Here is a 25,581-nt window from a genome sequence, read left to right as displayed (position 1 = left end):
CATTAGAACGCACATCAGAGCAGTCCGCCATGTCAGTGTGTTGTGTCCAGCTGCCTGCTACTAAAAGATACTGTGTGCTGATCCATAATTAAAATACTGATGCCAAAAAACCTATGGACAATGGTCTGTGGAGGTGGTGAAGTTTATAGAGCCAGATTTCTGCATATGCAGACAATACCTACAGCCAGATACTAACAGGCTGCTCCTTCAGATAACCACAGCCAGTACCTGCAGGAGTCTATCCAACTAACTGACGGACATTTCAACATATAAGATACTCCTACTCCCATTATTGACTTATACTTCAATACGCCTGGCGCCCAACACATGTTGGTCTACTACAGCACTTAAACCTCTTTCTGCAGATCACAAGCTCAATCCAAATCATGACCAATCGCGGTCCTCTAAAATGTCAAACCATGTAAGGTATGCTAATTCAATTCACCCATCTTAGATAGCTTTGATCTATTGCAGACTAATATCAATACCCTCTCTGACCCAGCATGCTACCCAAGCTCCTATAGTGACTGTCCAACACCATCTAGTAACCCATTTGCAGACATCTCTGCTGTGACTTGCTGAGATAATGGCTGATTCAAAAGATAAAGGGGCTCCTTAGGATTGCGGAAGGACCTCCAGCCCTGAGGTGGAAGTCCTTCTGTCCTCCAACTACGATTTTCCCCCGCCAAATTAGGATGGCGGGGGGAATCTCACCGCGACTTTGGCAGTCAAAAAGGCCGTCCGTCACAAGACCGCCACAGGCAATCCTTAGGATTGCCTGGCGGAGCGGTCTACATCAGTAATATGACGATGGTGCCTAGCAGGCACTGCCCGACAAATTACGATGTTGGCTGTAGACAGCCTTTCTATGGCGGTGGAAACACCATGGAAAGGCTGGTGGGGATTGGGTTTGGGGGGCCTGTTGCGAGGCACCGCATGGTGCCTGCCATTTAGTGCTGTGAAATTTCAGACATGCAGTTTTAGCATTCCAAAAAGAACAACTGATGGACAGAATGCAGAACAATGTCATACATTCACCCCAGTACAGAGCTCTGGACCTAAATCCATTGTTCTTTTGCTCACCATGCCATTCCAGTTTGGACCCAACCATATGCAAATCAGTCTTGACCCTGTGCCCAATGGGAACAGTACAGCCCGAACTGCCAGGCCAGGTCCTCCCTGGAGTGGAATGAAGCATCATAGGACAGGTTTCGGACTTTCAGTCCTCATCAGCCAGGATAGCTTGACTCCAGAGGCACGGAGAGCATGGGACCGACGTCTTGGCATTCCTGTCCCACTCAGGGTGACAAATGCAAAAAGAACAACTGATGGACAGAATGCAGGACAATATCATACAATCACCCCAGTACAGAGGTCTGGGCCTAAATCCATTGTTTTTGTGTTCACCATGCCATTCCAGTTTGGACCAAGCCATATGCAAATCAGTCTTGACCCTGCACCCAATGGGAACAGTCCAGCCCGAACTGCCAGGCCAGGGCCTCCCTGGACTGGAAAAAAGCATCCTAGGACCGGTTTCAGGCTTTCAGCCCTCATCAGCCAGGATAGCCTGACTCCAGTGGCATGGAGAACGCAGAAACCACGTCTGGACATACCCGTCCCACTTGGGGTGACGAATGCAAAAAGAACAAACGATGGTCAGAATACAGAACAATGTCATACATTCACCCCAGTACAGAGATCTGGGCCTAAATCCATTGTGTTTTCGCTCACCATGCCATTCCAGTTTGGACCCAGCCATATGCAAATCAGTCTTGACCCTGCGCCCAATGGGAACAGTCCAGCCCGAACTGCCAGGCCTGGTCCTCTCTGGGCTGGAAACAAGCATCCTCAGACCGGTTTCGGGTTTTCAGCCCTCTTCAGCCAGGGTAGCTTGACTCCAGTGGCATGGAGAGCACGGGACCTACGTCTGGGCATTCCCGTCCCACTCGGGGTGACAAATGCACAAAGAACAACTGATGGACAGAATGAAGAACAATGTCATACATTCACCCCAGTACAGAGATCTGGGCCTAAATCCATTGTTTTTTGCTCACCATGCCATTCCAGTTTGGACCCAGCCAAATGCAAATCAGTCTTGACCCTGCGCCCAATGGGAACAGTCCAGCCCAAACTGTCAGGCCACGTCCTCCCTGGACTGGAAACAAGCATCCTAGGACCAGTTTCGGGCTTTCAGCACTCTTCAGCCAGGATAGCCTGACTCCAGTGGCATGGAGAGCAAGGGACCCACGTCTGGGTATACCCGTTCCACTCGGGGTGACAATTGCACAAAGAACAACTGATGGACAGAATGCATAACAATGTCATACATGCACCCAGTACGGAGATCTGGGCCTAAATCCATCGTTTTTTGCTCACCATGCCATTCCAGTTTGGACCCAGCCATATGCAAATCAGTTTTGACCCTGCACCCACTGGGAACAGTCCAGCCTGAACTGCCAGGCCAGGTCCTCCCTGGACTGGAAACAAGCATCCTAGGACCGGTTTTTGGCTTTCAGTCCATATCAGCCAGGATAGCTTGACTCCAGTGGCATGGAGAGCACGGGACCCACGTCTGGGCATACCCGTCCCACTCGGGGTGACAAATGCAAAAAGAACAACTGATGGACAGAATGCAGAACAATGTCATACATTCACCCCAATACAGAGATCTGGGCCTCAATCCATCGTTTTTTTGCTCACCATGCAATTCCAGTGTGTACCTAGCCATATGCAAATCAGTCTTGACCCTGCGCCCAATGGGAACAGTCCAGCCCGAACTGCCAGGCCAGGTCCTCCCTGGACTGGAAACAAGCATCCTTGGACTGGTTTCGGGCTTTCAGGAGCACGTTCCCACATTTGGTCATACCCTTCCCACTTAGGATGACTAAGTGTCAGAGCTTCCACACACCACATGCCTGCTACTGAGGCTTGCAACCCAATCTATACTGTCCTGTTACCGGTCCATGCATTATAACATCAGGGACACATGTTACAAGAAAAGGAATCCAAGATCATGAGTGCATCCTTAAAAGAACTGGATGACAACCATAGCAGAACTATCGTTCCCTTGTATCACACACCTTTTCTTGGTGGCTTGAAGTCTCGCCTATCAATGGGTTGACATGGTGTTCAAAAGATTAGCTCGGGTTCATTCTCCTTAACTGGCCTTCCTAAATGATCGAAGAGTTTCTTCCCACTCACTAATGTGTTAATATGTATAGTCTGGTGATGTCTGGATTTGGGGAGCTGTTAGTAGATGGGTATGTTGCATGGTGTTGTTTTTCTTCTGCTGATATGATAAGGCAAACAGGTATAACATCTTAACTATGATTTGAACGCTCTAACCATAGTGCACCCATGTGCCATAGTCAGATGCTTATAAAATAATAGTTAGAAAAAACAGAAGTGGCATGTGGCCTAGGTTTGTAGTTGAAAGTAAAATATACTTACGGGCGGCCCTGTGGTGCCTGTTTCTCCCTTCTCACACTCGCAAGTCTTACGGTTACACTGCAGAGTAAGGGAATGAACGAAATATTATACATTTCATTTACTATTTTAATTGTTAAAGAAAATTACATAATAAAATCTAATACCATCAACAGTTGCACTCAAAAGACGAAAACATTGTTTGTTTTTAATCCTTGAGCATGTTTGGAAGGTAGCAAACAAAAATACTGAGTAAATGATCAGAGGACAGAACTGGTTCTAAAATATTTTACTCATTTACCTTTTGATCTTAAAGGTACATTGTGAAAACATTATGCTACGAATAACCCAAGACATGGGTCATGTTGCCACTTAAGTTGTATAAGAGGAAAACGGAAATTTTCAGAGGTTACGAAATAAGTGTTTGATTCACAAATTTTGCATAAAGAAATGTCTATTGTCACTGTGTGCACGAAATTTGAAACTATAGTCAACACTTTTCTTAAAATAGAAAGCATTCCTGAGAGGCCACAGTGGGCACGCGTGCATGTGTTTGCATTGTGAAGCACCTGCCACTGTAATGGCTTTTTCACCTTACACTTCCTACATTGACAACGGCCATTTCAGAACGGTAAAGTAAAATAAAATAAAAAAGTGTGTGAGAGCGCCAATACAAATAAGCAATAACAAAGCCAATAGTTCGGCATTCACCCTTTAAAGACAAATCCTATTACATTGCCAAGCTTGATAATTCTGAGATTCTAGTTTTCTGCCTCTGTGCCGCACCGGACCTCATCCTTTGTATCTTAGTGCTGGGTATTTATAAATGTGCCATTGTGCCTGTATAATTTCCTGACATGTACTTAAACCAGCCCATGAGTAGTTCCCCCATGTCACATTGTAACTGCCATTGGGTACTCTTGGAAAGGCTCGCAAACTCAGCATCCCCGACAAAACTCTGTATCCTGAGCATGCAGCTTCGTTTACCACTTTGCATCCTTTCAGTGACACCCTCTCTGCTTGGAATTAGTGGTGAGGATCTGGTTTTCAAACATACCCCCATGTCCACACATACTTTTAAATGGCTTTCCACAGCACAATATATTATGTTTTTTGGAAGACAGATGTGCTGTGCCCCCTCCAATTCAATCCTGGCTTGAAGATATGTAAAAAGTGGAAAAATTCGAGATAATGATGTATAAGCTAAATGATAACTTGCAACAATTTGATTGTGTTGGGGGTCCTTTTCAGGATCTATGACAGCTTTAACATTGCTCTCATATAGATGTAGTAATATAACTACTTGGAATGTTTTGTTCGCTTTGCATATTCAAAGGATATGCTGCCTTCCAGCATGAAGATTCCCACCGAAGCCTCTCTGCGCCCGCTTGACATTTCCAGTCCTGCCTACATAGAACACTTTTTAAGTGGACACTGGCCCATTATGTAGCTCCAGCTCTGAAATGTCTCACTCACATCCCCCTCGCACGCTCGCCATATATAATACAGGCTCACACAAGCCCCCACGAACATTGCTCCTTAGATGTGGTTTTCTTTAACCTATGTACTGCATTTCTTCAGGAGATGCTCTTTCCCACTGAAATAACACAAATAGATATATCACATAACTATTGAGATTTGGGAAATTTCAAAGTCTTGTAAAATGAGATAGATGAGCGACCTTTGACACTCGGGCAGCATCTGAGGCTATTAAGCATGTTTAACTCTCTTTTTATATAGTGAGCCCCTAGCCTTATAGCTCGTCGTATCCAGTTATATTGGCCAATTGAATTCACACACCTTAGTTACTGACCCAAGTCGAAAGTAGAAGGTTTCAATAAAAATTCCCTTCCTGAGACTTTCAGCTAATGTACAAAAATCCTTGCAGTTCCCAGAAGCTTCAGTCGCCACCTTCCAGAGCTTAATTTGAGCCGCTGGGGGACACCGGCACGCATTTTTGGTGATCTACACTTATTTTTTTCCTCTTCAGACGTTTCTGAGAGAAAGAGAGGGAAAACACACAAAGAGGTAAGATGAAGGAAGAGTAAGCCGGAAAAAAAGTCACAGCGTAAGAAAGGAGGAACCTACAATAGTGAGATAAAGGGGTACAGGCTGCCCCAAGGGAATTAAAGAGGCCTGGGGTGGATTCAAGAATGTGCAGTCTTTGTATTGGGCGCGCTAACATTTAATAGCAACAACCATGGGCTTCTAAGCACAGCTTCGGGCACTGGCAATCGTTCTTTTACAAATTAAGCCCTGCATCTCACTGGCATCATCTGGTCTGGATGACTTGCAATTAGCTGCTGAAGATGGAGGGAGGGGGGTACCTCCTCCCTCTTGACGTCAAAAAAGCTCCTGCCCTTTACAAGGTATATTCTTAAGCTGTTTTATTCCAGGAATCGCGACACCCAGGCTTGGGGATTTGACTTAGTATTGGGAGATCAGTGTCTTCATGCCTCCATTGTGGCATCTGGTTGTAACCAAGGAAAAGTTACCATAAGAGATGTATGAGTTGTGATTGTTAGACATCAGCAGGCTGATGAAAAAGGCCATACCGGGGCTCCTCAGGGTGGGTACTCATGCCAGGGTGCTGTTGAAAAGGAATGGTGTCCACAACACATGGTGTGATACCTCGAGGCCAGGACTTCCCAGAGGATGACGCTGAAAGGGCAGGTGAAGTACTTAATATAGAAGCTGACGACCTGGCTCCTTGTGCTTGGCTGACCTGCTGTAGGCCCAGAGCTACAGTCTAACCCAACCTGGCATTAATGACTGGGCAGAAAGAGAGGGCCAAAACAGGCTGTAGGTCATCGAGGCAAGGACTGCCAGTGCATCATTTAGGCTCGGCAAAGTCATACACACCAGGGTGGCCAGGTACTGAGGTGTTGTGGGTGGAAACAAGGGTGATCATGAACAGGCAGCTCCTGACACACAGGTGTGGGGTTCTTCTGACACACCAACACTTCCGCCTATGATAGAGGGCAGACAGAGTCATCAGGAGCAGCCTGTCATGTCCTTTAGGATAGCCCTGTCATGTATACTCCATTTTACGTACAACATCCCATCCACACGACTATAACGATTCTAAACAGTTGACTTTTTACCTAATAGCTTGCTCCTGTCTCATCAACACCAGGCTCTCAATATTCTACCTGAATACCTGTACCTGACGTACATACACATGTCCCCAGGCACTGCAGATTTATTCTGTATACGGAACACCACTTTTTTCATCCTTGGCCAACAGCCAGCTGTGTATGATTGCACTTGTTTAGAAAATCATCGGTGATTGCTTTCAAAACATCCATGGTTTCTTAAAAACATATTGATTCTAGAAAAAACACTGGAGTGATCACTTTTGTTTAAAAGACCCTTACTCCTTCCCTACAAATTAGAGGAGAATTCCTTCCAAGATGAGACTTGAGTCCTGCATGCCGAATCTCCCACAAGCAGTGGTTTGACATCCCTTGCGGGTTGTCATCCTCGACGCAGAGATGGGGTCCTTCATTCTAAACCATCAGGTGAGGGAGCTGGTTCATCCCTAAGGGTTTCTTGGCTGACCATACAAACAACTTCACATCCAGGTTAGGCTCGGTAAATTTTAGTAAATTACTTAGGGCGCATTTTAGAAATATGCAAGTGCTACTGCTTTTATCTAACTGTTTATGTTCATCTTATAAGCAATATGGTAGAAATGTATCTACTATTCACTATATTGGTACTAGCATTCTCTTTTGTATGCATCTGTCTCCTGATTGTCACTGCACATATGTTTTACACCAGGCTGTCGCTGGACCAATAAATTCGTACTGGAACATCCTAATTGCCATGCTGTGTGTTTTCTGAGAGGAAGCAAGCACAAGTGTCTGAGCGAAACGTACTGTACTGTTTTCCACGATCCCTGAGGAATCAGGGTTGTCATGTTCAGTGGTTGCCAGAGACTACCTACTCCACTGTAGAAAAAAACGGGGGAGGTAGTGGCACTGTAGAGCTTGCTGGTCTAATGGCTGACATATCCTGTGGGGGTGCCCAGACGTGGTTGGGACACCAAGCCCTCAGTTTTGGTCATCCAAAACGTGCAGGTCCTGGGGAACTCCTAGGAACTACACGACAAGCCTTCCATTATTGCTGGAGAAGGAAAAAGAGAGATATGTTGCAGGGAGGGGTTGGCCAGAGTATGTAGTCCTTACTCTGATGAGAATCGGTGTACTACATTCAAAAATGCAATTGTGGAACACATTTCTGGGCAAAAATATAAAGTGGGAACAAACGTCAGAGCCAGCACTGCAGCTTTTTCTGCTGGTTCTGGGCTGAGTCTCCATACTGGTGTGCTGATACTAGGAGTGTGGAAATGTTTATGCTTTTTTGCATGTTCTACAGAGATTTTTCACCTTTTATGGACTGATTGTTGCAGTTGCTGGCATTAGGACTCTGGGCACTGTGAAAGTGCCGCTCAGTCTTACAGTGCACATGCTCTACTCCTGAAAACACGAGGTTATACTGCTTATACACAATTGGCTTATTTATCTTTTCAATGAGGAAAGGGCAAGTTGGAGGGGGAAACGCATCTTTGGCATGGACGTTAACTATCATATATGTATCACAATGTATATTTAAACCACCCACTTGTATCTTTAACATGTACCACTCTAGGGAACACCATTGTGTCCTGGCTGGCCGTGTTTTATGTACACTGTAGCAACACAGGTCAGAGTAAAGTGCTTTGTCATGTAGAAAAATATACTTTTGTACATTATCTGAGACACCCTTAAGCGTGTCCTTAAAATGCATGGCTGGGTTCTTAATATTTAACTTGGCACATACTAAATATTAAGGAAATGTATGCCCCACAGTGACCAGGTTCCTAAAAATATTTGATACTGTGTTGGAAAAGTTAATAATTTTCCTGCATGAGAGCCTGATTGTAAATACATGTATAGTTTTATAATTTCACTAGCACAAATTATACAGACATGCTTGAAAGTGTATTTACTACTTTCTAAATATCAAGTATAGTGTGAAAGTAAATCTTTGACATCTGTAGCTAAAAATTACATTTAAAAATCACATTTAAAAATCACACTTTCTGTCTGAAGGTTAAGTAGAATTGGTTTGAAGTGTTGTGCTGCTAGAAAACAACACACCAACACACCAATACATACATACATACATATATGTCGTATTTGTAGAAAGCGAGCCTAGCCTAAAGGCAGAGGAAGCCTGTATATGGGTCAAAGGCAAAAACAGTCAACAAGTAATAGTACTTCTGAAATACATGAAAAGTATATCCACCTTGTGCTTGGGGGCAGTGCTTAATTTGTAAAACAATAAGTGCCAGAGCCCTCACCAGGAGGCCACTGTAGCTTGCTTTACCCATTGCTACTGCTGACACTGCCAATAAAATTACCTATGCAACTACTAACCATCACAATGCTACAAGTGTGATAATTAAGCCTATTACAATATAGAATTTAGCTATAGAATGCCTTGGGCAGTGGGTATTAGTTGTTTTACTGTATATTTATTTAATGAATAAAAAAATGTTGATTTCCTTATCTCTAAATAACACAGACATCGCCACCATGTGGCAGTTATCATAAGTGCTGGTGTTGTCAATTAAGTGCAGGTGCCAAGCATCAGAAACCACTTGCTCAAATTAAGCACTGCTTGTGGGTATGACCATGCCAAGAAATCTTGCAACTTCTGTATCTAAGAGTGGATGGTCAGCAGAGAGCACAAAATTGCCTGTAGCAATATCTCAGTAGGCGTTGTATGACAATCATATACTTTAATCTCTACTCTTTGTATTATTGTCAAGCAGTGCAGTGACCTCGAGGAGAATGTTATGGAGGGGGCTAGAGAACGGTGATTCACCGAGAGTTTGACCACAACCAATAATTGTGATTTAGGAAAATTTGGGATGCCCCACAGAAAAATTGCTTCATTTTCTCTGTCCCTTTTTACATGTCTTCTGGGAAGTCACAAAATGTTATCTACCCTCGGTCTAGGGGCATTAACGATTGTTCATGCCCGGGGACGTTTATGATAATTATTGGTTATTTATATTCATATTCATGACCATTGGTGGCCAATAAAGTTCACTGATGTGAGAGGTCATTAATACTTAATGTTGCATGGTGTCATGGATGCCAAATAATGCCTAGGTCGAGTCATGCTCCTTATTGAAGCTAATTACCGATTGGGTCCAATTTCTGCTCCAAATGTAGCAGTAATTTATTTTATCTGATAATGAAGCCACTGAGGCTTGGTCCTGGCTCGCAGCATTAAGTCTCAATGGTTAGAGATGCTGTGGTTTTTCATTTTAAATTCAAAGTTTTCTAGTTTTGGTACAGTTACTCTGCCTTGGCGCTCATAGTGATGTCAGAGTTGATGTCAATTGTAAAATTTCTAGTACTTCATGTTGCATATTAGAGTGGTAACTGAACTTTGGGAGCAGTAGTGTACTATTGCTGCATTGTGATGTAGCGTTCTTCAAAGAGGAATGTCTTCGAGTCACTCCTAAATTGAAGCAGCCACATGTATAGGGGAAAAAGAGGAGGGTAACCAGGTGAAATTCAGGCGCACAGCAACAGTATGGCAATTAGTGAATCACACAAGGTAACAGGGTTCTCGAAGCAAGAAAAGGAAGGTCACCCACTTCCCCACAATCCCAAAACAAAGTTCCAGGTAAACACACTTAGTAGTTCCTTTCTGAGCTCTCCAAATCTCCAGTAATTCAAGTAGTCCACAGTATCAGGTAGTCCAAATAATAATCAAGAGTATCAAAGTAATGTCCAATAGCCACTTCAGCTAAGACACCAACGCTCGTCGTGGTTCACAATTCCAATTTATTGAAACTCCTTCCAATCAATATAGGTGCTTATAAGAGCCTGGACCCAAAGCCCAACAACAGTAAAATTCAAAGTATTTAGAAATAAACTTTACCAAAGAAAAAGGTTGTATCCTTGATAAACAAGTTAATCCTCAGTATATCCAGCAGAGTAGGAATCTGAAATGATATGAACCCATCCTTACTCCTGCATCCCTCGCGGGCCCACAGTGCACTAATTTCAAACGTAATACGTTTTACTCACTCTACAAGGTCACGAAGAATATATGTTTATCGGGGTCTTTTACTGTTGGTGGGCTTTGGGTCCAGGCTGTTATAAGCACCTATATTGATGGGAAGGAGTTTCAATAAATTGGAATTGTGAACCACGACGAGCGTTGGTGTCTTAGCTCAAGTGGCTATTGGACATTACTTTGATACTCTTGATTATTATTTGGACTACCTGATACTGTGAAGTACTTGAATTACTGGAGATTTGGAGAGCTCAGCAAGGAACTACACATGTATAGGGGGATTTTGTTCCAGATCCTGAGTATGCAGATAGAAAAGGCCTGCTGATTTGTTTTTAATTTTGTTACACTTCTTCCTCTACAATCTGATGGTTTCCTGGCTGCGATTGTGCAGAGAGCCACCAGAGATGGTGAACTTTTCAAGAAAAGCAGGATTTATTTATTTCTTTGCAGGTCGTGATGGCACTGTTAATGATGCAGCTGGTTTTGAAGATGCTACGGCATGCAAGGGGAGCCAGAGGAACTCCATCAAGATGGGGGTGATGTGATCATATTTCTCCAGGCCATGGATGAGATGTGTTTCATGATTTTAAAATACACCCTAATCCAGGTGGCTGAGCACACAGCTATGAGTGAGGGATAGCAATAGATGTAGAATTCCTAAAGGCCCAGATTGTAACCACAGTTTAAAGAGGAAGCTCTTTTTCTCAGTTCTTGGGCCACTATAATGTGACAAGGAGAAAATAAAGATCTATTAAAACTTTGGCTTTATTGGCATGATGGAACAACTTGTTTTTGAAATTGGGTCTCTAGTTGGCAAGGGTATGCACCCTGTACTAGTAGGGAACACAATCATAGTCAGGGTAAGCTAGATACACTCTAAAAGATAACCTGTGCTCACCCTCTGTTAGCTTGGCACAAAGCAGTCACACTTATCTAAAGAGGCAATGTGTAAAGTATTTGTGCAACACACACACAATCAGTAACACAATGAAAACATCACAAAAATACTTCACACGTTTAGAATAATAGAGAATATTTTTATGAGTACAACAAGAGCAAAATAGCAAATATCTAATAAGTAGAACCAGAGTTATGAATATTAAATAATAAATCAAAAAGTAGTATTTAGATGTCAATATCTCTAAGGGGTTACTTGAGTTCGCGCTGGACCGGCGCAAATCCAAAGTACAGTCTGACCGGGATGGAGGGCAGGCCGGCTACACGACTCATGGAGGTCCAGCTGGAAAAAAAGTTCCTTGGATGGAGCAAGCACCGGCATTGAAGACTCAAAGCGTTGGTTCTGATTCACAGAGTCAGTTAGATGCGTCTTTGTTGAGTCTCACAGTCAGGTCCCACGTCAAACCCCTTAAGATGCAAGCACTGCGTCATCATCGAAGCTCCTAGTCAGGTTGAGCTGTGCAGGGATGTCCTCAGATCGGCAGTATGTCAGTGTTGAAGGGCACTGTGTTGGTTCAGATCGGCGCAAAGACATCACTGCATCACTTTTGATGGTCCGGACAGCAGAAATCACCTCTCAAGGGCCAAGAACTGGTAGGCGGTGGCAAGAACCACTTGGCAGGGAAGGACTCACAGATGGTACAATTCCAGTGGCGTTGTAGAGTTGCAGGAAGTATTTGACGGCCCAGAGACTTCAGAGCAGGGGCAAGTCAGCAAGCCCTTGTGGTCATTCTGGGTTCAAGTGAGAGAGGCCCAGTACTTGTCCTCAGCGGGGCAGATATAAGCAGGCAGCAGCGCAGCCCAGCAAATCAGACAGCAGTTCCTTCATAGCAGCAGATAGGCAGAGCGGTGATCCTTATAGCACAGCAGTCTTTATTCCTGGAAGGGTTCTTCATGGGTCCAGTAGTGTACTTTCATGTTAGGATCAGAGCCCCAGTACTTATACCCAAATGTGCCTTTGAAGTGGGGGTGACTTCAAAGCCAGCCCTTGAAGGGTGCAGGTCCCATTTCATCCCAGCCCAGTCTACCAGGGTATCTGGAGGTGGTGGGATAATCAGCCCTTTGTGTGGGACATAGGACATTGCCTGTTCAGATGTAAAGGTTATCTGCGCCTCCGTCTTCCTGCTCAGGAAAAGCTATCAGAATGTTGATGAGTTCTCTGTCATACCCACCCTTCCTGTGTTTGTGGCTGTCTAGAGAAAATGTACAACGTATAGCTGTCACCCACCCCAGACATGTATTGGAGACAGGCTGCAAATCACACAGAGCAGTAAGAACATAGAAATGCCCACTTTCTAAAAGTGGCATTTCTAAAACGGTAATGTTAAATCCATCCTTGCCAGTAAAGAGGATTTATCATTACTATTCCAAAGATATGAAACATGATGCAGCTACTCCTTTCTAATTAGGAATTACAATATTTAGGAATTCCCAATGCTAGCCTATGAGAGGAGTAGCCCTTACAGTAGGAAAAAATGAATTCAGCTGTTTGTCACTATCAGGACATGTCAAACTTCAAAGTATATGTTCTACCACTTAGTTACACAGCACACTGCCCTTAAGGCTACCTAGGGCCTACCTTAGTTGTGACATATGTGTAAGAAAAGGGGAGTTTAAGGCTTGGCAAGTAGTTTTAAATTGCAAGTCCAATTGGCAGTAAACTGCACACACAGGCCTTAAAATAGCAGGCTTAAGACAGGTTTGAAAGGCTACATGTGTGGGTGGCACATTCAGTGCTGCAGACCCCTAGTAGCATTTAGATTACAGGCCCTGGGTATATGGTATACCACTTGACAAGGGACTTATAGGTAAACAAAATATGTCATTCATGTAAACACCAATGTCACCATCTTTAGGGAACAAATATGCACGCTAGCACTAGTTAGAAGTGGTAAAGAGCTCGGAGTCCTTAGGCCAATAACAAATACAGCAAAAAGAGGAGGTACGCAGGCAAAACATTTGGGGAAAGCCCACCCTAAGGGTGGCAGGTCTCAGACATGTCCCCCCCAGCTGGAAGTGGGGTTATCTACCCAACCTATAGGGAGTTCTCATCATTAAGGTGGAAGAACCTGGCTAGACCATCAGGATTGGTATAGTCTACCCCTGGCCGGTGTTCCACCCTAAAGTGCATACCCTGTAGGGGATTGGACCACCTAAACAATTTTGGGTTTTCACCCCTCATTTGCATGAGCCACCTGAGGGGCCTATAGTTAGTTTGAATCAGGAAGTGAGTACCAAACAGGTATCGTCTCAGCTTCATCAGTGCCGCGAGCAGAGCAAAGGCCTCCCGCTCTATAGCACTCCACCTTCCCCGGGTAGTAACCTCCTGGAGACGTAGGCTACAGGTTGGTCCAGGACCTCTTCCTTTAGCTGTGATAACTCTGCCCCTATGCCATGTTCTGAGGCATCCGTTTGAACTATAAACTCCTTTGGAAAGTCAGGAGCTCGAGCACAGGAGCTGTGCACATGGCCTGCTTCAGGGAGTCAAATGCAGTTTGGCATGCCTCTGTTCAAATCACATTTTGGGAAGATTTTTAGACATCAACTCTGTCAAGGGGGCAACAATGGTGCCATATCCCTTGACAAACCTCCTGTAGTATCCAGTGAGGCCAGAGAATGCGCTGGCCTCAGTCTAGGTTTTGAAGGGCTCTCAGGCCATGATAGTCTCTATCTTGGCCTGGAGGGGCTGACCTTACCACCAGGCCCACCAGGTGTCCCAAGTATACCACAAACCCCTGCTCTATCTGGCACTTACTGACCGTAATAGTAAGGCTTGTGTGTTGCACTTCCTGGAGGTGAGTAAGGGGGGCCTTCCAGCTGCTACTGAGGGTCTTAAGGTCCACCAGGTAGGTGGCCTTACCCTCTTCTCAATCACCTCATAGGGCCCAGTCCAACGGTCCTAGAGGGCCCTGCTTTCCACAGGTTCCACAACCCACACTATCTGCCCAGGTTGCAAATCCACAGTGGTAGAATTTTGGTCATACCACTCTTTTGTTACAGCCTGACTGTCCTCTATGTTGTCAAAAGTTTGCTTCCACAACCTAGCCACTTTGGCAGATCAGCAGGTACCTTACTACATCCTGGGCAATCTTCCTAGGAGCTTGCTTCCACCCCTCATTCGCTAAACTTAGAGGTCCTCTAACAGGGTGCCCGTACAGAAACTCAAAGGAGCTAAAGCCCACTCCCTTCTGTTGTCCCTCCCTGTAGGCATACAATAGGCATGGAAATTGGATGTCCCTCAGGTAGTCATCTAATCATGCCCTTCAGGGTCTTCTTGAATCTCTCAACAAGCTCATTTGTTTACGGATGGTAAGGGATGGAGAACTAGTAGTTTACCCCACACACCCTCCACATTGACTGCATGTATGCAGACATGAAGTTTGTGCCCCTGTCAGACACAACTTCCTTGGGGAAACCTACTTTGGTAAAAATCCCCATCTGGGCCTTTGCCAGTGCAGGTACAGACATGGTCCTTAGGGGGATTGCCTCTGGGTACCTAGGGATGTATGACGTTACAACGCATACTTTTACAACGCCTACCTTTACAACACATTTTTTACACCGCAACATCCATTACAACGCATTACATTACAACGCATGCATTTACAACGAATATTAAAAAACTACCTTTACAACGCATTCCATTACATCGCATACTACCTTTACAACGCATACCATTACAACGCATAACATTACATTGCATGTAAGGTAAGTATTGGATAGTGTAGGGGTAAAAATTACTATTCTAACTCCAGGGGGTGCAACAGTAGGGTAAATGTTGGATAGTGTAGGGGTAAAAATTACTATTCTAACTCCAGGGGGTGCAACAGGAGGGTAAGTGTTGGATAGTGTAGGGGTAAAAATTACTATTCTAACTCCAGGGGGTGCAACAGTAGGGTAAGTGTAGGATAGTGTAAGGGTACTATGCGTCGTAATGTTATGCGGTGTAATGGTATGCGTTGTAATGACTGCGTTGTAATGATATGCGTTGTAGTGGTGTGCGTTGTAGTGTCATGCATTGTAATGGTTGCGTTGTAAATGCATGCGTTGTAATGGATGTTGCGTTGTAAAAGTTTTGTTGTAATGGTAGTGCGTTGTAAAAGTTGCGTTGTAAAGGTTGTTTCCCGTACCTAGTGGCATGATCCACCAGAACGAGGATAAACCTGTTGCCTAATGCAGTCACAGCATCTACGGTGTCTTTCCACTGGCCTGGCAGGTTACACAAGTCCTGTAGAATGCATCTGTGGAATTCTTAATTCTAGGCCAATAAAAGTGTGGGACAAGCCTTGTGAAGGTCTTGTCTTGGCCCAGGTGCCCTGCCAGGGGAATCACATGAACCAGTTCCAGTAGGAAGGCCCTGTAGCATTGGGGGACCACCAGGGTCCTTGTTTTCCCATGCACAGGAGCCTTAGTCGCACTGTAAAGGAGGCTGTCCTCCCAGTAAATTTGATACCTCTCAGAGGCATCACCTGTTTCCTCATGCCCTCAAGGGGTGGACACTCCCTTTGTGCCTTACAGAACTCCTCCTTGGTGGGTCCTCTTTCTACATGCCATGCAGCAAGTGTAGGCAGGTCACCAAGCGAAGCAGTGCCCTCCTAAGTGGGCTTTGAGGCGGCCACAGCAGGTGCCCCATCCACCTCACTGGGCAGACATTCAGGGGTTGGCTTCCCCTTTTTAGCAGCTAGGTTGGGCTATTGTTCCAGGCTCCAGCCCTTATAGACTTGCATCCTAGGCAGCCATGGACCTTGTCGTTGCTAATCCTGGGCGGAGTTTGCGGAGTTCAGCTATGCGGAACTCCCCGAAGTGCAATAAAAACTCTGCTGCGCTACGCTGAGCTCCGTAAGCGGCAGAGTGTGTCAGATAAATGCCGTTTGTGGTGATTTTCATTGCCGGGTGTTTGTCCGCACTGTGCAATCATTGGGAAGGGCGAATCACTGACAGAATATCGACTCACAGAATATCGACCTACAGAAACATCAATACTGGAATATCGAAGGCAAGTATATCGACATCCTATCTACAACAAGGTAAGTACAAAAATATCGAAATCAAAATATCAATGTTAAAAATATCGTAATTAAAAATATCGGGTTTTTTTCTGTTAAAAATAAATGTGTAACATAAAGTAAATAATACTAATAAATAAAATAAACATACTTAAAAATATTTAATAATGTTTAAATTGAATAAATAATACATATGTAATAATAGAGCATTAATGAAACATATACATAAAATATATAATGTAAACTTACTTAATAATAACTTTTAATAATTATTTCAATTACTTATAAATTATTTATAAATACTATAATTTTCAAATACATCTACACACATAAAATAATAACATAAATAAAAAGTGAATAATTATTTTAATAAATTAAAAAATTAAATATACTTTCAAAATATGTAAAATTAATTAAATACTACATTATCTAAAATAATACAAAAAATATTAAATAGATGAATAAATAAAACTACTATTTAAAGTCCCAAAAAAATGACAGTAATGAAAACATTGGATAGCGTAGAACGTAAAATTACTATTCCCACTCCAGAAAATGCAACAGTAGGGAAAGCGTTAAATAGCGTGGGGGTAAAAATTACTATTCCCACTCCAGTGAGTGCAACAGTAGGGAAAGCGTTGGATAGCGGGTGGGTAAAAATTACTATTCCAACTCCAGAGAGTGAAACAGTAGGGGAAACGTTGGATAGCGTTGGGGTAAAAATTACTATTCCCACTCCAGAGAGTGCAACAGTAGCGAAAGGGTTGGATAGCATAGAAATTAAATATAACATACTTATAAATAATGTTTGTATTTAAAATAATTAATAATTAAAATTTTAAATAACTCAACATCATTTACAAATACCCATTAATAATGATTAAAAACATAATTACAATTGAATAATTAATTAACAAAAAATTAACAATAAATACCACTCTTTCTGTTGTTCTTCTGTTTTTGATCACTTTCAACCTATTTCACTTGAGCTCTTCCGTGACCTCCTTGTTAAGGTCAAGTCCGGTTCTCCGGCGGATTGTGCTCCTGCTCGGATCCTTAGATCCCTCTACACTTCCTGCCCCACTCCTCCCTTAACTCTTCTTAATTCTTGCCTGGCTTTGGGTTCTGTTCCTTCTCTCTTCAAAACTGCCATCGTGCTTCCTATCCTGAAGAAAGCTGGCCTGGACCCTTCCCTTCCATCGAACTTTAGGCCGATCTCCCTCCTCCCCTACCTCGGGAAGATTCTCGAGAGCTATGTAACTTCTTGTCTCTCGAGTTTCATCGAGGAGAATAACATCTTGGCCGCTCGCCAGGCTGGTTTTCGACCTGGCCACTCCACTGAGAGTGTGGTCCTTGCGGTCCTGGATGAACTGAAGGGGAAGGCTGACAGCAATCTCCCCCAGGCCTTAGTTCTCTTGGACTTGTCCGCTGCGTTTGACACGGTCGATCATACCATTCTTCTCGACCGTGTCGGCGCAGCGGGCATCCAGGGAACCGCCCTCTCCTGGATCGCGTCCTTTCTTCAGGGCAGATCACAGGCAGTTCACCTCTCTGACTTTTCTGCCCCCTCTCTCCCGGTCACCTGTGGGGTTCCCCAAGGTTCTTCTCTGTCCCCTCTTCTATTCAACCTCTATATCCGCCCTCTTATCTCCTCCCTTCTCGAGCTGGGGGTCTCTGTGTACAATTACGCAGATGACCTCCAGCTCGTTTTTGATCTCTCCTCTCCTACTCACTCTCTTTCTAAGTTCAGTTCTACTCTACTCTTCATTTCCCAATGGATGAGCTTTAATCACTTAAAGCTCAATCCTGACAAGACTGAGCTTGTCCTCACTGGTGGCCCTTCTAACCCTTGGTCTGCTGTTCACTGGCCCCTTTCCTTTGGCCCCCCTCCCTCCCCAGTCTCTTCCGTCCGGACCTTGGGCATTAAGATCAGCAATGATCTTACTATGCATGCGCATATCAGCGCCGTCGTCTCTGCTTGTTTCCTTTCCCTCCGCCTCATTCGCAAGATTTCCCGGTTTTTTTCTGTTGATGCCCTTAAAACTATTATTTCTGCCCTTATCACCTCCCGCCTGGATTATGGCAATGGCCTGTTCGTAGGTATTCCGGCCTACGAAACTCGCCGCCTTCAGGCCATCCAGAACCAGGCAGCCCGTCTTGTTTTGCGTCTTCCTAAGTTTTCCCACATCACCCCTGCCCTTAAATCCCTCCACTGGCTCCCTGTTCACCTCAGATCTCACTTTAAACTCGCCTGCTTGGCTTTCCGGGCTCATGCCCGATCTGCTCCCCTCTTTATCAATTCTTTAGTTTCCTCTCATGCCCCTTGTCGCTCTCTTCGCTCGTCCTCCCTCTCTCTTCTTCACGTTCCCCGCTTCCGTAAATCCCGCACCGGAGGCACCCGCTTCTCGGTGCGGGCCCCCCAGATCTGGAATTCTCTTCCCCTCTCGATTCGCTCTATTCCCATTTTTTCCCATTTCCGTAAAGCTCTTAAAACTTTTCTCTTCCTTCAGGCTTTTCCTGTCTAACTTCCCCCCGGTTCTCTTCCAAATTATGGCTGTGTTCCTCAGCGCCAGGAAGCCACTTGGCCGCAGTGCGCTCTTATAAATATTTGTTTCATTTCATTTCATTTCATTTCATTTCATTTCATTTCATAAATATTAATTAACAGTAGGGAAAACGTTGGAAAGCGTAGGGGTAAAAATTACTATTCCCACTCCAGAGAGTGCAACAGTAGGGAAAGCGTTGGATAGCTTAGGGGTAAAAATTACTATTCCCACTCCAAAGAGTGCAACAGTAGGGAAAGGGTTGGATAGCGGGAAGGTAAAATTACTATTCCCACTCTAGAGAGTGCAACAGTAGGGAAAGCATTGGATAGCGTAGGGGTAAAAATTACTATTCCCACTCCAGTGAGTGCAACAGTAGGGAAAGCGTTGGATAGCGGGTGGGTAAAAATTACTATTCCAACTCCAGAGAGTGAAACAGTAGGGAAAACGTTGGATAGCGTTGGGGTAAAAATTACTATTCCCACTCCAGAGAGTGCAACAGTAGCGAATGGGTTGGATAGCATAGAAATTAAATAGAACATACTTATAAATAATGTTTGTATTTAAAATAATTAATTATTTAAATTTAAATAACTCAACATCATTTACAAATACCCATTAATAATTATTCAAAACATAATTACAATTGAATAATTAATTAACAATAAATGAACAAAAAAATACCAATAAATATTAATTAATTAATATTAGTTACCAAATAATAAATATTGAACAATAAAATAGTTTTCAAAACAAAAAACATATGTATTATTAAAAATTGATTAGCAATTAAAAAACGTTAAACAATAAAATTATTTTTATACCAAAAAATACGTTTTTATAAAACATTATTTACCAATTATTAAAACATAATTTCCAATTAAAAGAATTACTTACCAATTAAAAAAATAATTACCAATTAAAAAAATTAATTACCGATTAAATAAATTAATTGCCAATTACAAAAATTAATTACCAATTACAAACATGACTTACCAATTACAAACATTAAATACCAATTAAAAAACTGATTTACCAATCACAAACATTAATTACCAATTTAAAAAATAAATTAACAATTAAAATATTTAATTGCCAATTAATAATTAATAAAAAATGATGTAATTATCAATACCAATAAATTAAAAAAATCAAACGCAAAAATGTATTAAAATGAATTTATAATTCCTAAAAAATAATAATTAATTTAATATATTTAAATTACTTCCCACCCTATTACCCTATAAGCCCACAACCCGCTCCAGTACTAAAACATCAAATTGATTTAAAAAATAACATTATTAATATATAAAAATAGTACACATATAATTTGAAACAAGTAAAATACTTAACAAAAAACATATAACACATACATATTAAATACATAATAAAATACATAACAATAATACAAATATCGATATTAGTAGCATCAAAATTAGTAACATCGATATATTTGATATCGATATTACTCACTTCGATATTACATACATCGATAAAAAAAATCGATATTACTTACCTTAGAGTCGATATTCTGTCCAACGATATTCTTGACCTCGATATTCTTTACCTTCGATATTTCAAACTCGATATTTCTGTAGGTTAATAATACAAACTCGATATTTAGACTGTGTACCGGGAAGCAGGCGCTGCTTCCTTCCTGTCGCTCGAGTTGATTTTTTACTCGAGCGGCTGCTTTCTCAATACGAACGAACAGTTTCTCAACGAAAGCGGTCAATAGCATACGCGGCCACTCACAATGTGAAATCCGACCACCCACGTTGAGAAATCTTGCGGGGAGGTTGATTTTCCATGCTCACACTCGTCAACTTGACGTTGACGATCGCGAACTAGGAACAATCTCGCTGGGTAGTGAATTTTCCTTGGTCGGGCTCGCCAACTTGACGTTGACGAGCGCGAACAAGGAAAAAAACTCTGCTTCACAGAGCGGAGTTTTACGGAACTCCGCGAGCTCCACGTTACGCGGAGTGCGAAAACTCTGCAAACTCCGCGAGCAGAGCGGAGTTCACCGCCCAGACTTAGGGGGTCATTAGGATGGCAGGCGGATTTAGTCTGCCCGCTATCCTATCGGAGTATGGGACCGCCCACCATAAGGGAGGGGGTCCCATGGGGGGGATTAGGATGAGCCCGCCACTGTGGCGGGTGCATGCTGCATTTTTAGCATTGTGGCGGGCGGTGCTCTCAGCACCGCCCGCCACAATGCTAAAAATGCATATATGCATTTGCATTAAAAAAGCGGCAGGCACCGCTCGGTGCCTGCCACTTTGTTAATGCAAATGCAGGGGGGTACCACAGGTACCCCCGCGTGCACCCCCCACCTGTCCCTCACTCCGGGGCCATGCAGGGGGCCCCCGAAGTGAAGACCGCATTCCGATGCCGCCACGGAAAGGCATTTGTTTTGGGCCATGCTAATATGGCTGGCGGTGTCTAATAGACACCGCCACCATATTAAACCTTTTCCGTCTTTCCGTCCGCCACGGTCCCCCCGCCATCCTAATATTGCGGGGGGAATTTAGGTGCGGATGGCGGGCGGATTGCCCCGCCAGGCTGGCGGTGGCTACAGCCAGCCTGGTGGGGCTATCCGCCCGCCATCCTAATGGGCCCCTTAGTCATTGCACAGATACCATCAGGTAACCTCAACATCTCCAAATTAGCCTTTAGCTCCACTTCCTTCCAGATAGTGTGCTCAAGGCAAGGTCATTACCAAGCACACAGTCCACAGGCATGGCAGGGCTCACAGCACCATTCAGGAGACCTTAACCCATCCCCCACTCAAATGGAACAAGGGCCACAGGATAGTGACCCTCTCTGTTGTCAGCCACTACAACCTGGAGGAATTCATTGAGAATTACTTGCTCTGGGGACACCAGCTGACTCTTACCACAGTCTCCCCCAGACCTTCAGCAACTTCCCCATTGATGGTGACCTATTGCCTATACGTAGTAGTATTTGAGGGCACATGGATCTTAGGAACCGTCTCACTGTCATCCAGGGACACTAGGGTAACCCCACTAACTCCCTCCCCATGAACTGGGACAAACACCTACCCCTGCACTACACTTGAAACCCCTAGATTCATTCCTTCAGTGTGAGGTGGTGATCATTTGTACACTTGGAATCCCCCTTGTAGTGACCATGCTCATAGCCCTTGATTGGCTTGGGCTCCTGAACTTTCTCAGGGTCGTTTTTCTTCTAGTTGCAAGACTAGGAACGAGAACCAGACCCTTTCCCCTTTGAGTTGTTTTGAGGGCATTTAGAGAACTCTGTCTTTTTTATCTTCCCCCTTCTTCTGATGGGAACCCCATTGGGAGTCCTCTCCAGATGCCTTCATGGACACTCTGGTGCTGACCCAGATGACCTACGCCTCTGCACACTGCCTGCGGTAGGGAAGCTGGCTATCAACTAGGTGTTGCTGCAGCTCTGGAAAACAAATATCAAGCATTAGCTCTTTTAAAATTAAGTTGTATGGCCCTGAATAATCATCAACCTTGCAGCCCCTCACCCAGCCCTTCAGTGCCTTTCTGACATAATCCTAGAAATCCACCCATTTTGTAATCAGATCTTGTGGCTGCCCCTGAATCTAAGCCTATACCTCTCAGAGGTCAATCCAAACTTACTGACTAGAATGGCCTTCATAGCAGTGTAGCATGTCTGGTCCTCTACCTCTAGCGTGAGGAGTGTGTCCCTCCCCACTGTGCTCCTATACCTCAATAAATTACCACCCCAGAACTCCTACGGGACCTTGTGCACTCACATAGTCACTTCATAGGCTGCAAAACATTTGCCTATGTCATCCTCCACCAGATAACTGGGAACCAAATCATTTGGAATCCTTAATCACCAGCAGACATTGCAGGCATGCTGCCACCATTGTTGTTGCTGGAGCCCACTTGTAGGGCTCTAATGTCCAGCTCCTTGAGGTTGAACTCATGGGTCATGTTCCTCTCCTCCCTGGCCAGCCTCCTCTCTTCTCGAGCCTCCTACAATTTATCAAGCTCAATCTTTATTGTCCTTTCCTCCATACTGTCTGCCAGCTCCTCTGAGGACAGGTTGCTGGAGGAGACACTGCTCCCCGGTCTGGGAACCTCTAGTGCTCCTGGCAACTTGTTAGCCCCTTCAACAGGCAGTCCCTAATCCACATTGGAATCCCGGATCAGGTCATCCTCCTCCTCAGGAATTTCCTGCTCTTCCTCTGGATTGTCATCCCCTGATACCTGGGTCTTCGCCCAGGTTCTCAAAGCCTTTTGTTACTCCACCTTCCTGGTAAAACCCCTTATCAACACTTGAAAGTCCATACAGAAATCAATTACTGCAGGTTCAGGTGCTGCTTCTCCAGAGTGAGACATGGTTTAGCAGAAAAATCAAAAAGCCAATTAGGGAGAATTGAAAAAGGCTCAAATTGGTCTTAGTATAGAGTTGTAGTGAACAATGAGCTACTCTCTGGTATTGCACAAACACAAGTCCTATCCTCACCACTGATCACCAGATTGGGTCTCTGGTTGGCAGAGGTATGCACCCTGTCCAAGTAGGCAACACAATCCTAATCAGGTAAGCTAGCTACACACTAAAAGATAACCTGTGCTCACCCTCTGGTATCCTACCACAGATCAGTCAGGCTTATTCAAAGAGGCAATGTGTAAAGTATTTGTGCAATACACACACCTAGTAACACAATAAAAACACCACAGAAATACTCCACAGAGGTTTATAAAAATGCACAATATTTTTATGAGTAAAACAAGACCAAAACGACAAAAATCCAATAAGTAGAACTGGAGTTATAAATTTGTACAGAGTACAGCAAAAAGCAGTGCTTAGAAGTCAATAGCACTAAGGGGTTACTTGAGGTTACGATGGAATCCAAAGTTTAGGCCGACTGTGACGAAGGGCAGGCCGGCTACAGGACTCACGCAGGCCCGTCTGAAAAAGTACCATGAATGGAGTAATCATCTGCTTTAAAGACTTGATGCATCGGTTCTGATTTATGCACTCGGGTAGACGCATCATCATCGAGCCCCGCAGCCAGGTCCTGCATCGACCCCCTCACGTGCTGGCGCTGCGTAATCATCGGACCTCGCAGTCAGGTCCCACATGGTCATCGAGCCACGCAAGGATGTCCGCGGTTCGGCATTGCATCAGCGTCGAAGGGTACTGTGTCAGTTCCAATTGGCGCAAAGCCGTCACTGCATCACTTTTGATGGTTCTTGACAGCAGAAATCACCTCTCAGGCGCCTGAGACTGGATCAGCACCACTTGGTGGACTTACAGATGGCAGAGTCACGATCCTGTTGTAGCATTGCAGGACGTTTTTAATGGCCTTGAAACTTCAGAACAGGGGGAAAGCCAATAAGCCCTTGGAGTCACTCTAGGTTCAAGCGAGATGGGATCCAGTTCTTGTCCTCAGAGGGCAGAAATCAGCAGGCAGCAGGACAACTCAGTAAAGCAGACACCAGTTTCTTCAGAGCAGAAGTGTGGCAATCCTTGGGGCACAGCAGTCTTTACTCCTGGGAGAGGTCTCCACAGGTCCAGTAGTGTACTTTCTAGGTAGGGTCAGAGCTCCAGTTTTTATACCCAAATGTGCCTTTGAAGTGGGGGTGACTTCAAAGGTGGCCCTTAAAGTGCACAGTCCCCATTTCATCTTAGACCTGTCTGCCAGGCTATCTGTGGGGGGTAATCAGTCCTTTGTGTGGGACACAGGACACTGCCTATTCAGGTGTATGTGTCAGCTCCTCCTCCGGTTTCCTGCCCTGGAAGAGCTATCAGAATGTAGATGAATGAGGATGAGTTTCCTGTCATACCCACCCTTCCTGTGTTTGTGGCTGTCTAGAGAGAACACACAAAGCGTAGATGTCACCCACCACAGACGTGTATTGGAGACAGGTTGCAAGGCACACAGAGTAGTAAGAGCACAGAAATGTCCACTTTCTGAAAGTGGTATTTCTAAAACAGTAATGTTAAATCCAACGTTACCAGTAAAGAGGATTTATCATTAACATTTCAAAGATATGAAACATTACCAATACTAGCCTATGAGAGGAGAAGGCCTCACAGTAGTGAAAAAATAATTTAGCTGTTTGTCACTTCCAGGAAATTTAAAACTTAAAATTACATGCCCGACATCCTAGTTACACAGCACCCTGCTCTTAATGCTACATATGGCCTAACTTAGGGGTGATGTATGTGTAATAAATGGGGAGTTTAAGGCATGGTAAGTGGTTTTAAATGCCAAGTCGAAGTTGCAGTAAAATGAGCACACAGGCCTTGCCCTTGCAAGGGTAGGCCTGAGACAGATTTAAAAGGCTAACTGTGTGGGTGGCACAACCAGTGCTGCAGACCCGCTAGTAGCATTTGATTGCAGGCTCTGGGTATATGGTTCACCACTTTACAAGGGACATATAAGTTAACTAAATATGCCAATCATGTATGCACCAATGTCACAATGTTTAGGGGAAAAGCTTATGAACTTTAGCACTGGTTAGCAGTGGTAAAGTGCTCCGAGTCCTAAGGCCGACAAACAGATACAGCAAAAAGAGGAGGTAAGCAGGCAA

General features: G+C 44.1%; 1 protein-coding gene across 1 annotated transcript in view; it reads right to left on the bottom strand.

The window, feature by feature from the left end:
• COL28A1 (collagen type XXVIII alpha 1 chain) overlaps positions 1-25,581 on the bottom strand; it is a 621,255-nt gene that overhangs the window by 545,686 nt on the left and 49,988 nt on the right. Inside the window, exon 5 of the mRNA XM_078663712.1 lies at positions 3,451-3,507. Within this exon, the coding sequence (XP_078519838.1) occupies positions 3,451-3,507 (57 nt within the window). The remainder of the gene's footprint in view (positions 1-3,450; positions 3,508-25,581) is intronic.

Source organism: Lissotriton helveticus, chromosome 10 (assembly GCF_964261635.1).
Source record: "Lissotriton helveticus chromosome 10, aLisHel1.1, whole genome shotgun sequence".
NCBI lineage: Eukaryota > Metazoa > Chordata > Amphibia > Caudata > Salamandridae > Lissotriton > Lissotriton helveticus.
The sequence above is the reverse complement of the archived record's forward strand: the minus strand, read 5'-3'. Positions and strand labels throughout refer to the sequence as shown.